Below are 13,314 nucleotides of genomic sequence, written 5' to 3' on the forward strand. Positions count from 1 at the left end.
AAGATCGAGTCTCAATATTGAAGATCCGATATCTCAAGTTAAGGGGGAGGCTATTTATTTAGACTTTCTATAATTAATATCGGTTTGTGAAGAATTGATTGCACCGGCCAAGGGGGAGTTTGTTAGAGCACATAAAGTGCACAATCTGTTGTCCGATGCAATAATTCTAAAAGGCTAAGAACTATTAAGTTAATAAGGCCCAGTCTGTTTGTATAGCCTATAAATATAAGTCTTAGGTCACGAATTTAGATTGATGATTTAGTTGCAACATAGAGTCATTCACTAGGTTCTCGAGGTAGAGATCTATACCTCGAGATACCGCCCAAACTATCACGATTCGTCTCAATGATTGTAATCCGTAATCATTGTAGATGTTTTTCATACAGATTCACCTTGTAATCATATGATTAATGATAGTATTTTCATGTTTATCTCCTGTTCTTATTATCTTCGTGTGTTTTTATCATGATAATCATTAATTAACCCTAAAGATGATCATAGACGGATTCCGCACATCTATGATTGTTAGATCTCGTGTTAATCGATCTGGGAACGTGCTGAAACACGTTTTTACAGTTTACTACATTAAAACCTCATTATACTCGGGAATCTCATCAATGGTAACTATTTCGTACTGAAGGTAGTAGTCAGCTGGTTTTGCCACAACAGTGGTGGCATGTAGCTGTGTTGTCGTGTTGGAAGATTCACCAGCCACTTCCACAGCCCTCAAACTAACGTGTTATAAGAGGATGTGATGTTAAAGCGTATTAATATACTTATTAGTGAACTAATAAGGGGCAGAACATGAGGAATTAATGTATACCTTTCTTGGAAGCTTACAATAGGACAAAAAGCCTCATTGATATATTATCTTGTACCAAACAAACAGTTACTTTACTTACCTGAGGCACTCCTGAAAATATAAAATGTTGTATATTAGCAAGATTGACTGGTTTCACATATAGGAAATATAAGTATATATATAAACATATGATTTATAGAACATACCACCCCCTTCTTTCAACTTGGCCATATGCAAAAAGATGATCACCGGTGAATCAGAATGATTTTCGGATATATATTTGTTCATTTTCACGGCATAAGAGTCCCATAAAGCACATGCAATTTTCTTACCACTACACATCCAGGTTAGTTCATTAATATAAATACGTGTAGAAACATATAATGTTAACCGCGAAATATAATCTATCAATACCTTAGGTCTTGAAGCTGTAGAGTCAATTTTATTTTTTCTCGCCCATCCTCATTGGTAACATGCATAGCATCAACAGAGACAACCATTCCAACAACATCTGAAGCAAATATCACATGGATTAAATGATATAACCAAAAAAAATTGAGAAGAAAATTGAAATGTAAAAATATGATGAAGTTACCAAATGCAACTCGCATATCCAAATTTTTCATCAACAAATCATTGAAGGTTGGAAAATTATAAGGATTGACCGCATCAACAAACTCTGGTGATACTTTGACCTTTGTCGTCTTAGTAAAGTTAATCTTACATGGGTGATTAACCAGCATATAAGGTCCATAGTTTGACCTCACTGCGAAATCACTGATTACCCTGACAGCTCCTTCTTCAAGGACATTGTCAAAGTCGCCGATAAGCTTCTTTTTCATTGTAGCATGTATCTTGGTCCCCTTTTCTTCAATTACATACCCAAAACAAAAAAAAGACAAGACAATAATTAGTATAGTATATATGAAAGACAATTTTTATACAACCCATAAGAAAAAAATACCTGTTGATCCATCAAGATCATGTCAAGGCTCGACACTACATTAGGATTGTTTTTGTAAAATTGTTTCCACAGCAAAAGCACCTTAACTCTTATATTTCAGGAGTCCTTGGTAGCAGCAACATCAACTACGTTGTCATAAACGATCTGATCAGCCATGAGTTCAAACTGAGAGTATGATATAAAATAGCAATATAAGGGTAAAGGAAATAAGTTTAGTGTTTGTGATTGAAATAACATATTCCCGTCAAATATATAGGTAGCAATGAGTAGGTTGAATTTGTGTGTCTTAATTATGAAAAATATTGTAAAAAATTTCAAGATTTTTGTAAAAAGGTTGGAGATTGAATATTGTAAAGTTTCCAAACCAAATTATTTCCAAAATTTGTTACAAACCTATGTATGTCATTACTAATTACTATAATTAAATATTGTAAAAAATCCAGGATTTTTGTAAAAAAAGGCTGGAGATTACAACAACAACAATAAGACCTAATCCCTAAGCAGGGTATGGGGGATGTGAGTTGTAAACAGTCTTACCCATACCCAAAGGTAGAGAGGCTGCTTCCATAAGGACCTCCAGCCAGAAGAAGTAGTAGGAAAGTGTAAAGAGTATAGTTCTCATACTTGTCGGCTGAAAAAAGAAATGGCAAAGAAGATCTACCTATCCGCTCAATATCCCCGGGCTACATTAAGAGTAGGGAAGGATAGCGACATGCGCCTACATACTATATCACAAGTAGACACTACATAGACGATAACAACCATATAGAAAATAATCATATAAAAAATATAAACATAAAAGACATAGTCTCCTGCAAGATACCAAACATGTATAAAGGAAAAGACTCATGCATGCATACATATTAATAGTAATTGACTATAAATTTATGGGCCCGATGGGCCCACAGATGCTAAACACCTATGGAACCAAGTAACTTAGAGCGCCTAACTAGACTAATCCGAGTCCTCTCACATCACTCTCATAACCCGTAAACTAGTCCTATTCCTCAAAGTAATCTCTCATTGGTCATGTCCTCCGACGGGCAAAGCATTTTGGGGTCAGCGTTATAGTGACCTCCCCCCTCGGTTTAGGCTTATAACTACTCAGGGCCAAAACCACTACGGAGGTCACTGAGAAACAAAAGTCTAAGTAAAAAGTCTACATAACCTATTTCCCATATGCCTTTTACTCCTTTTCCCTGTTCTTCACCAGGATACTCCATTTTAGTGTTCGGTATATTGTCCTTCCACCTCCGTCGCCCTACCTCTTCTCCTGGCGAAGCCCTCTGTAACACGATTCACCTTTAGTTGGGCCCATTTCTCCTGGCCAAACCATCACTAACATCCTTGGGCAAGGCAATATGGGGAAAAAAAGTCAAACTTAGTCGCACAAAACTCTACCCTAACCTAATCCTCTACTCTAATCCTAGTTCTTCAGGTCGTCCTATACGATGTCAAGTCCTCCGACAATCCAACCTTTAAGGAAAGCGAAATCTATTCACGTTGACGACATTCGAAAAAGGGGTAAGCCTAATATGAGGTGGGAGGACCGACTAGTGAAGGACCTAAAGGAGCTTGGATTGAAATTCAAATTTACCAGACCAAATTATTTCCAAAATTTGTTATAAAGATATGTATGTCATTATAATTACTATAATTACATATTTTTTTTTTATTCAAGGGAGACATTATTATCTGATTTTGATATTACAGAAGCAAAGATACAAAATACAATACAAAATATATACAACCTAAAAGAACCCTAAAAAGAAAAAAACCGAATTGTTGAAATTGAAAAAGGTAAATAGAAAAAAGAAAAACAAATACCTTGAATTATTCATAACAATGGTTGCTGCTGCGAAAATTTGATTTGAAGCATTCATGAAATTTAAACAAACCCATTAAAATATTATTAATAATTGTTATTTCACCTTTGGCTAAATCTAGGGATGGCAACAAAAACCCGACCCAACGGGGAAACCCGATATCCGACGAGAATACCAGATACCCGAACCCGTTCAGGGCAGGGAGTGAGGCATGTCTACCCCGACCCGACCCAACCCGATATCAATAACTATATACTCGTATATATATATACTTATAAGTGATTAGTTTTGAATTTATATTTCACCTTTGTAATTACAATGTTTCACACTTATATCACCTAATTTGTATTTACATTCCACACTGGCATATCCAATTCTCAAAAACATCAAGAGCATGTAGTATCATTTCTTAAATTAAACAAGATTTTGGTAATTATTATTGAAAAATAACTATTCTTATCGGGTCGGGTTTTGGGTTTTGGGGCATTATTTTACCCCCGACGGGGTCCCCGATAAGGTACCCAATGGGTATCGGGTTGGGTTCGTGTCGTATATTCCTTATCGGGTTTGACTTCGGGTTTGACACTACCCGCCCCGAACCCGACCCATTGTCATTCCTAACTCAATCGGCATATCTGATTTGAAATTGGTATATCTAAAAAAATCATCTTTAGAGAATTATATTATATATAAATTATATATATGTTATTGGAGAAGTAGATGTCAATGAATTGAAGAAATTGATAAAGTAAGAAAGGGGGTTGAAAGTAGGTGTATAGAATATGCAATACGTAATGATTACATTATTAGTTGTTAATAAAATAATAAATTATTAAAATATGCTAAATAAGGGACATGATGTCAGCTTTTGATCTTAAGGTCAGAAATCAATAAATTTTTTCATCCAAGGGTTCAAGCTTTTTCAAGAAATCTTTTCAAGCCCTGTTTTATAATTATTGGGAGATTGTAACAATAGAAACCTCTAAATGATCAACACACAAGAGAGGTTGAACTAATATGAATTATGGGTATTAGAAGTTACCCAAGAAGGGATATATTTTGAAGTCGAGAAACTTAATGGTAATTCCAAAATTATTTTAAATACAACCGATTAAATGGTAAATAAAAATAATAAATTAAATAAATGAATTCAGGTTATTATATACTTATAAACACCAAATATATGGAGGTAATAAACACCATAATGATCGACTGATACAAAAGATACAATCAAGACCATAACAAATGTAAACAAGAATTAATCATATAAACAAAGGTGGCATTTCTAAGTGATGGCTTAAGATAGAAATTTATGTATATTAGTCATCTCGTAGGGTAGTCTTGGCTTGAAATGTGATTGGGGAACATGACGGATATATGATGAAGGAAGCGATTGATGGGAAGTACCCATTTTGGATAAGTAAATATAATGTGCGGCATAACAAGGTGAGTCATAGCCCCTTTCAAACTCTTTTATGTGTTTTACTTACGGGATGAAAAGCATGAATAATTAAAAATTGCTATCATTATATGAAATGATACTTTGAAAGAATGATTATGATATGGGAATTATATTGTATATTCAACGTGTTATATGTTATATGATGAACTTGAATACTGTGAGACTGTTTTACTGGTACACTACTATTAACTCTTCGAGAGGTCTGTAGTTTGAGAGTTGCACAACTAGGATTTGTCCCCTCACCCACTAAAATAGGTAGCAGTGGGATGTTTGGTTTGCCACTTTGCCTTAGTGGCGACCTTCATTTCCAGTCCGTCCTCACGGTGCTCTAACTACTATTTTATTGGTCGTCTCCATGACACGACCCTTTTATTACTATTATTGCACGTGATTGACAGCATGTGCTTATCATTAATATCTATTTGAGATATTATATATTACTCGTATATCTATTAGGACATAGCCGGTCTTAGTAGTAGCTCAAGACAAACTCATCAAGGTTATGTCATGGTAGTCTTACCATTGACAAAGAGTTATAGATATTTCTTTGACGATTATTTTGGCAAATGAAAGCTTTCTAATTAACCATGAATCTTCGATGCTTTGAAGTGACATTATGGTATTTGTAAAAGTTGATAGTTTGATATGAGAATTTTGTCGGTCATGTGGTTTGGGTATATGGGTAAATAATAACATGTTTTTACTAAGTTTTGAAATGGATATGTAACGAGATTTACTTGAAAACCTATGCAATCACCAACTACGTTTTCGTAGTTGACACTTTTCCTTCATGTTTTTCAGGAAGTAAGCTTATGCTTTGAGGAATTATATGCATCATGATTGTTTGCATTGCATTTTAGAATCAAAGATCAAACCTTGTGATGGGCAATGGAATCCGCCTTGATCATTGTAGTATATTATCTCATGTATTTGTTATTTGATTCGTGGACTTAATATCCAAGTATGGTGGACGCATTGTACTTAGGAATTGGGGTGTTACATATGTACACTATAATTAAGTGCATAAAAATTGAGAATATGTATTTGGCATGTATGAGTGAATATGGACGGTTTTGAGAGGAAAAAAGGGAGACACTTTTTGTCATTATTATATTCCTTTCTTTTGCCTCGTAAGGGTGGAGGGAGTACTCACTCCCTACTTAATCTTACCCAATTCATCATATAATCAAAACCTTCCAACTCACAACTACCCAATCTTACCCAATCTCTTTTTTTTCATATAATTTTATTACATAAACATATTAACTTATAAAGTTATAAAAAACAATACATAACACTTTAAATAAATAATACATAATAACTACAGGGACTGAAAATGTTAAAATGGAAAGTTTATAATATTACATATATGAATTTACAAAATTCTGAAACTACAGGGACTGATCTTGGTTATTTTTGAAAGCCTTTGTCTTCTCGAAAAACCACCTGAAAAAAAACTATATATATGCATATATATAGGGGTGAGTTATTTTAGGACCACCTCTTATTTTGAAACCAATTAGGACATGTACTTTTTGTAACTTACACACCACCAGCATCATCTATTACGATATACAAGACTTTTTTGTAAAAACACTAAGACTTTTCGGCGACGCGGTGGCTGGAAAATCACGGTGGTGGTCGGAGATGATCATGATGATGTGTAAGTTACAAAAAACACATGTCTTAAAATTGGTCCTAAAATAAGTGGTTCTAAAATAACTTGCACCTATATATATATATAGAGTTTCCTTATTTTGAGAACCATTTTTTTGTAAGAACCATGAGAACTCTTAGATAATATACTTGTTCACATGTTGTTTTTTTTTCATTCACATGTGAAATGATATAAAAAAGTATGTTGTAGAAGAAATTTTTTTAAAAAACATTCAAAATAGCCTTTTGTGAACTTGTGAATAAACATGTTCACGTTTTCGTTCACATATTAACAAATGATTATATATAAGGTTTTGAAAAAATCTTTCTTCTACAACATGTATTTTTATAACGTTTCACATGTAAATGTATAAAAAAAAAAAACATGTGATCCAATACATGATTTAAGAGTTCTCAAGGTTCTTACAAAAAATGGGTTCTCAAAATAAGGCTCATATATATATATAAACGGGAAGGTTAAAAAAAAATGAAAAGAAAAACATAAACAAGGGGACTGCTTTTCCACGGTCAAAAATCTAACCCAACAATCGGTTTGTAAGCTCGAATTCGTACCCGATTTCCCCTACGCGACTCATACCTGACCACCGGCGATGGTGTACCCGATCGTGGTAGGCTTACCCGAGGGGTACTCCCTCCGGCCTAATACACTCAATCTTGACATGCACTTACACACTTCTCACCTAAAGAGTTTTGGAAGAAGCAATTTTAGTTTTTTTAAACAATCTATCTCTCTCTCACTCACGGTACTCTCTCTTTCTCACCATATATCAACAACCCATTTTGGGAATTGTTCTACTTACTAGTTCCTTTTGTCTATCCTTAAAAGGCATCTAAAACTAGATTAACTAACACAAATAGCTTGTAGCGTTAATTTGGGTAAAGTAAGAACCGACAATAAGGGTGTTTGGAGGGGGTCGAGTTTTATCAAAAGGAAGGTGCTAAGGATCGAGATCGGGACTTTGGGTATCTCCCCGGATAGAGAGCTTCTAATTTGAATCTTTTCCTATCCATTCTTGAGTTTTTTTTATAAAGGATAGGAAAAGAAAAGATTAAAAAAATTCCCTCATTCTACATCCTTGAGTTTTTTTCCTAAAAGAAAAGAAAGGGGAAGAAAAGAAAACAAAGGTGTTTTAGATGTAAAAACTTTCCTCCCATCTTTGGATGGAAAACTTTTAACTTAAGTGTATAATTACCATATTACCCTTATAACCTAAAGACAACCTTAAGGATGAAAATACATAATTGTAAAGTCATAATTTTTTTCCCTTTTATTTTTATATTCTAACTCATGAATTCTATTAATTTTATATTTTCTTTTCTTTTCATTGGTTTTCCAAGTAACTCGAGAATGTCTTTTTCGATATATAATTTTTTTTCTTTTCTTTCTCTATCCAATCTTCCCCTTTCTTATCCTTTAAAAAAACTCGAGAATACAATGTAAGGAAATCTTCAAAGGTATGTTTTCTTTATTCATTCTATTGAGCTTTTGTTTAACGAGATGATCTATTGGATAGATTTCGGTTGATAGAAAATTTTAATATGTTATTGTTATTGTTCTGCATGCTTCCGTTGCTCTAGATAGAACCGAAATCCATCAAAGGTTTGCTTTAAATGAGTAGACCAGACGAAAGGCTCAGTGTATTTGCTTATGTTGATTACTATTAGGGTTTTTTTATTTAACAATTTATTAGGTACTGTGGAGTCGTGTCAACAGTAAGAGACATGTATGGGCACAAAGTGTGACGAGAAATTGTGATCCATTTTCATATTTATAAAAGGTGAACAAATTAGTCACATGTATGGGTGCAAACGAGCCAATTTAAGCTAGACAAAAACAATGTTAGGCTAAGCAGAACCTCAATACAATAGTCCAAGTTAAATTTCCTATCAATCCGGCAAAAGGGGATGACGCCTTCAAGCTTTGTTCAGATCTAACCACATTAAACCATTGTCTTCAAGCTAGCTTTGCAACAGCTCAAAGGCTTGTTCAACATTGGAGTCTGCCTTGAACTGGTCGGTACAACCATCTGATATAAATGGATACCCAAACCTGAACTTATAATACCTATACAGATACTAGTATTGGGCAGGGATTTGGATTGACCAAATTCATAGACAATCAATATATTGTTCGCTTCTAGGAATACATGTGATTATAGATGCTGTAAAAAATTGCAAAAACCATGAAAGATGTTTTATTTATCTTTTTTATTCCAGTGATTCCGACTGTATATGACCCTAAAAAAACATACAAATAGTACTTCCTCTTATACAAATACTGTATATAGAAACTCTGAATATTAATATGAGAATTCAAATGTATGCAACCTTCCTTTATATGTGCTTAAAAATCTTATCAGTATTCAGCCGTTCTAAAAAAAAGTCTTTATCAGTAGCATATTAGCAATGCATACTCAACATGGAAATAAATGATGATACTTAGCAACAATTGGGAATTGTCACTAAAATCAAATAGAATATAACATTTCAGGTCCAGTGTTATCTGTAATAATGTTGTTTAAGTATGAAAATAAAACCAAATACATCATTGACACTTTAAGTTCAACTGGGAGTTAATAACTTGAATTTAGTATGCTGAAATTGGAGTTATAAAGCCAACAGTTGTACGAAAGAAAAGACGCAATAATCATAGTCCAGTTTCACCCTGGAGATTTTAGCTGCAATTTTTAGATAAATCATATTGAATTACGTTCACAATAGTAGCCTATTTTTCATTGATGAGGAGTATTTAAGTTATGCAATAGTCAATCAAACAGTTCCCCAAAACTACTTACTCGAGGTTGAACAATACCATTGGAATCCTAGAACATCTATACACTCCAATCGATGTAGTACTCTTTTTCATAACCAAATCAAAACAATAATATAGTTAATTAATCATGAAACAGATACCATTTCTGTGAGAGCTTATAATCAGATCTAAAAATGTTAAACATACGTGAATATAAACTGTTAACTTACCATCAAGTGGAAATCCAATGTGTCGTACACTATACAAGGAATGATATGTGATGAACTTAATGAATTTTAATGGTCTGTTGCCATGCCGTGGGTGCCTTGGTGGCCAATCATAACTTGCACCTGCAAAAAAAAGAAAAGAAATTGAGTCGCCTCCCTTTAGACTATGGGGAGTGACGCATCTTTGCTTAAAAGTTGCCTTAGATTTTCCCTCTACATTGCCCCAAGGGGCAACTTGAGCCATAAAAAAGCCTTCCAAACCATATTCTAGTCGCACACTTCTCCCCACACTTTACATACAACTCTCTCTTTTCTATTTTTCAACCAGTTATATAGTGCCACGAGCCCCCAGTGATCGAAGAGTAGCCTCACTCCATCCAAAAAAAAAAGGGGGGGGGGGGGGCTAGATGATGTGGCAACCCATGGCAGGAGCTGCCCCGTCATGGGGTTGCCTCACTCCAAACAGTCTTACGATCCAGAGCTTGTAAAGATGGTTACCAGATAGGTTCATGGCATCTTCTCAACTTTTTCTTCTTCTTCTCATATCACGGTAGCTCGTGTATAAATTTGAAAGAAAAAAAGTATAATGGATTGCCAACCCTCAAAAGATCACCAAAAATCCTTGCATGAACAAGATCCCTCGACAAAATGATGAAATCTTTTCGAATCCCTCAATATGATGGTGCGACCAATGATTCTTGAAATGAACTTCATAAACAAATGACAATCACTACAAACTCGAATGTTCTTGATAATTCTAACAGGTTGCCGTCCTTCACGTTTCCTCATCAATCCATATACTAGAGCCAATTTCTCACTATGAAGGCATATTGATTGAAACTTCTCATCATCCCCAACATCATGCAAGACCAGATCTTTATTTGGAGAATATCCAGCTGTGAATACCTTTCTTACAAGCCTGTTTAATTCGTGATAAATAGCTTCTCTTTCAGGATGAGATCGATCTTCTGACACAAACTTGTACACCTTTCCATCAACTTCCACCCAACTAAATGCAGCAAACTTCTTAATATTTTTCCTGTTCATAAGAGATCTCATGATTTCCACATCTTTCCATCTACCATTAGCAGCATACATATTGGACAGCGTAATATAAGGTTCGGCATTTGATGGTTCCAAGTTAAATAGGTGTTTTGCAGCCATCTCTGCATGTTCAGTGTCACCTTTTAATTTACAAACAGATAAAAGGGTTGACCAAATAAGACTATTAGGTCTATCAGGCATGCCGTTTATTATTTCCACGGCTTTTTCTATACAATTTGATCGACCTAGCAGATTGATCAGACATGCATAATGATCTGCGGTTGGTAAAATTCCATACTCTTTTGTCATTGAATGAAAATATTGCTCTCCCCTTTCAGTAAGGCCTTCGTGTATACAAGCAGAAAGAACGCCTACAAATGTGATGCTATCTGGCTTTATATCATCCATCAACATTTCTTCGTAAAGTCTGAGAGCTTCTACGTCTTTACCGTTTTGAGCAAGACCTAAAATCATAGAATTCCAAGATACAACTGTTTTAGAATGTATCCTATCAAAAACCTTACGGGCTTCAACTGGTTCACCACATTTAGAATACATATCAACAAGGGCACTAGACACAAGTGTATCATCATCAACACCCATGTGAACCGATTTCCCATGAATCCCTTGAGCATTACACAAAGAAGCCAATCGGGCACAACAACTCACGATACTCGAAATTGTAAACTTGTCTGGCTGAACATTCTCCATTAACATTTCATTAAATAAAACCAACGCTCCCTCTTCCTTCCCATTCTGCACATGACCAACAATCATCGCCGTCCAAGAAACGACATCTTTTTCCTTAACATCCTCAAAAAGTTTAACCGCCTCATCAATGCTACCCGTTTGAAAAAACGCACCAAGAACAATTGAAACTGTAACATTGTCTGGCTTTAAACCCGACAACTTCATTACACGAAACAACTTCAAACACTCTTCCGGCAACTCCTTTTTCATATACCCCGAAATCATCAGATTCCAAGAAACAACATCATTCTTATCGCACATTCCATCAAACAAACAACGAGCCGCATCAATCTCACCACATTTAGCATACAAATTCATCAACGCGTTACAAACAAAACCATTACTGCATACCAAACCACAAACCATAACCTTCCCATGAACTTGCTTTCCAAACCCCAAATCCAAAACCCGAGAACACGCATTCAAAACACTCGCATAACTAAACCCGGTAACCTCAACACCATTTTTCAACATTCTAACAAACAAATCCAACGCCTCGAATTCCATCCCTCGACTACCTAAACCCGCAATCATGGTATTGTAAGAAACAGAATCTTTACGTGGAATTTTATTGAAAAATCCATGCAAGTCATCCACTGAACCGGTTTTCGAATAAGCTTTTAACATGGCATTGTAAGTGAAAATATCTCGTTGAGGCATTTTATCAAACAGGTTCTGTGCATCCATTAGTTTTCCGGACATGGCATAGAGGTCAAGAAGACGATTGTGAATAAAAGTGGTTGTGGGTTCGTAAAGATGGTGGTCCATGTGAGATTGTAAGCGCTTGGCTTGATGTGGGTCGCTGAGACGAACACAGTCAAGAACGAGTCGAGTGTATGTTTCTGGGTTGACATTATTGGTGTGTCGATATAGCGAGTCGATGGCTACCTTGAGCTTGTTTTTTGGATTCATTTTTTGCTTTTATTATTACTCGTATAAAATTGGGTGACGATTCAATCACTTGTGGTCATGTCACGGAATATATTTGTTATGACTTTTTAATTCAACGTTAAATTTTTTTTTATTGTCGGGTATACAAACTCAAGGAATTTAATCAGTTGTGGTCATCTCAAAGGAGTTTTTTTATTTGCAATATGTTATTGTTTACTTTTTCGTTAGTTTTTTTTAAAGGTTAATTTCGTTTGAGAATTTCATGTCGCGATTCGACAGTGGGAGGTCTAACATACGTTGTTTTAACCGGGTCAGCGTTAGAGAACTCCCTCGAAGTAGAAATGCCTATTTCAAATACCCGATGAGGGACCCCCTACTAACCCGCCCAAAGGTACGACGATCAATAGGGGTAAACTCTGCCTCCTTATACTTGAACCTAGGAATACCCAAGCCAAACCTTCATAGAAAGACTTCTTATCTACTTCCTAAGTCTTGAACCCAAGACCTCTTGCTTGTAAGACAAGTGCTCAACCACTTAAGAAAACTAGAAAGTACTACTTTTTAGTTACTTAGTTCACCATTTTATGACAATATTGACCGAAAGACCCCTCAAAAATACGGAAGTGGGCCCTCACCCTTTTGCAAAAAAATCCAAGAATTTCTCCTCCTCTCTTTGTTTTTGGACCGATAATGGACCAAAAATGGGGAGGGGGGTTAACTGGCTGAGAGAGAGTTAGTGTGTGATTTGCTTGATGTGTGTTGTGGATTTATAGATATAAAATCCGTTACTTTGCATATTAGACACGAATCAAGGAGTAATGCTTAAGGATTATGAAGAGAGTTAGTGTGTGATTTGATTGATAAGTTTGTGGGAGTTTTTCCTTGATTTTTTTGGTTAGGCAGCCAGACTAAAAAATTT

The 13,314-nt window shown here is 35.2% G+C and overlaps 1 protein-coding gene across 1 annotated transcript; it reads right to left on the bottom strand.

The window, feature by feature from the left end:
• Positions 1-10,110: 10,110 nt before the first annotated feature.
• Positions 10,111-12,518, bottom strand: LOC122584219 (pentatricopeptide repeat-containing protein At3g62890-like). Its single transcript, XM_043756435.1, has one exon. The coding sequence runs from the start codon at positions 12,414-12,416 to the stop codon at positions 10,320-10,322; it is 2,097 nt and encodes a 698-aa protein (XP_043612370.1). The 5' UTR covers positions 12,417-12,518; the 3' UTR covers positions 10,111-10,319.
• Between the last annotated feature and the right edge of the window lie 796 nt (positions 12,519-13,314).

This window comes from Erigeron canadensis, unplaced genomic scaffold (assembly GCF_010389155.1).
Source record: "Erigeron canadensis isolate Cc75 unplaced genomic scaffold, C_canadensis_v1 Conyza_canadensis_unscaffolded:12, whole genome shotgun sequence".
Lineage (NCBI taxonomy): Eukaryota > Viridiplantae > Streptophyta > Magnoliopsida > Asterales > Asteraceae > Erigeron > Erigeron canadensis.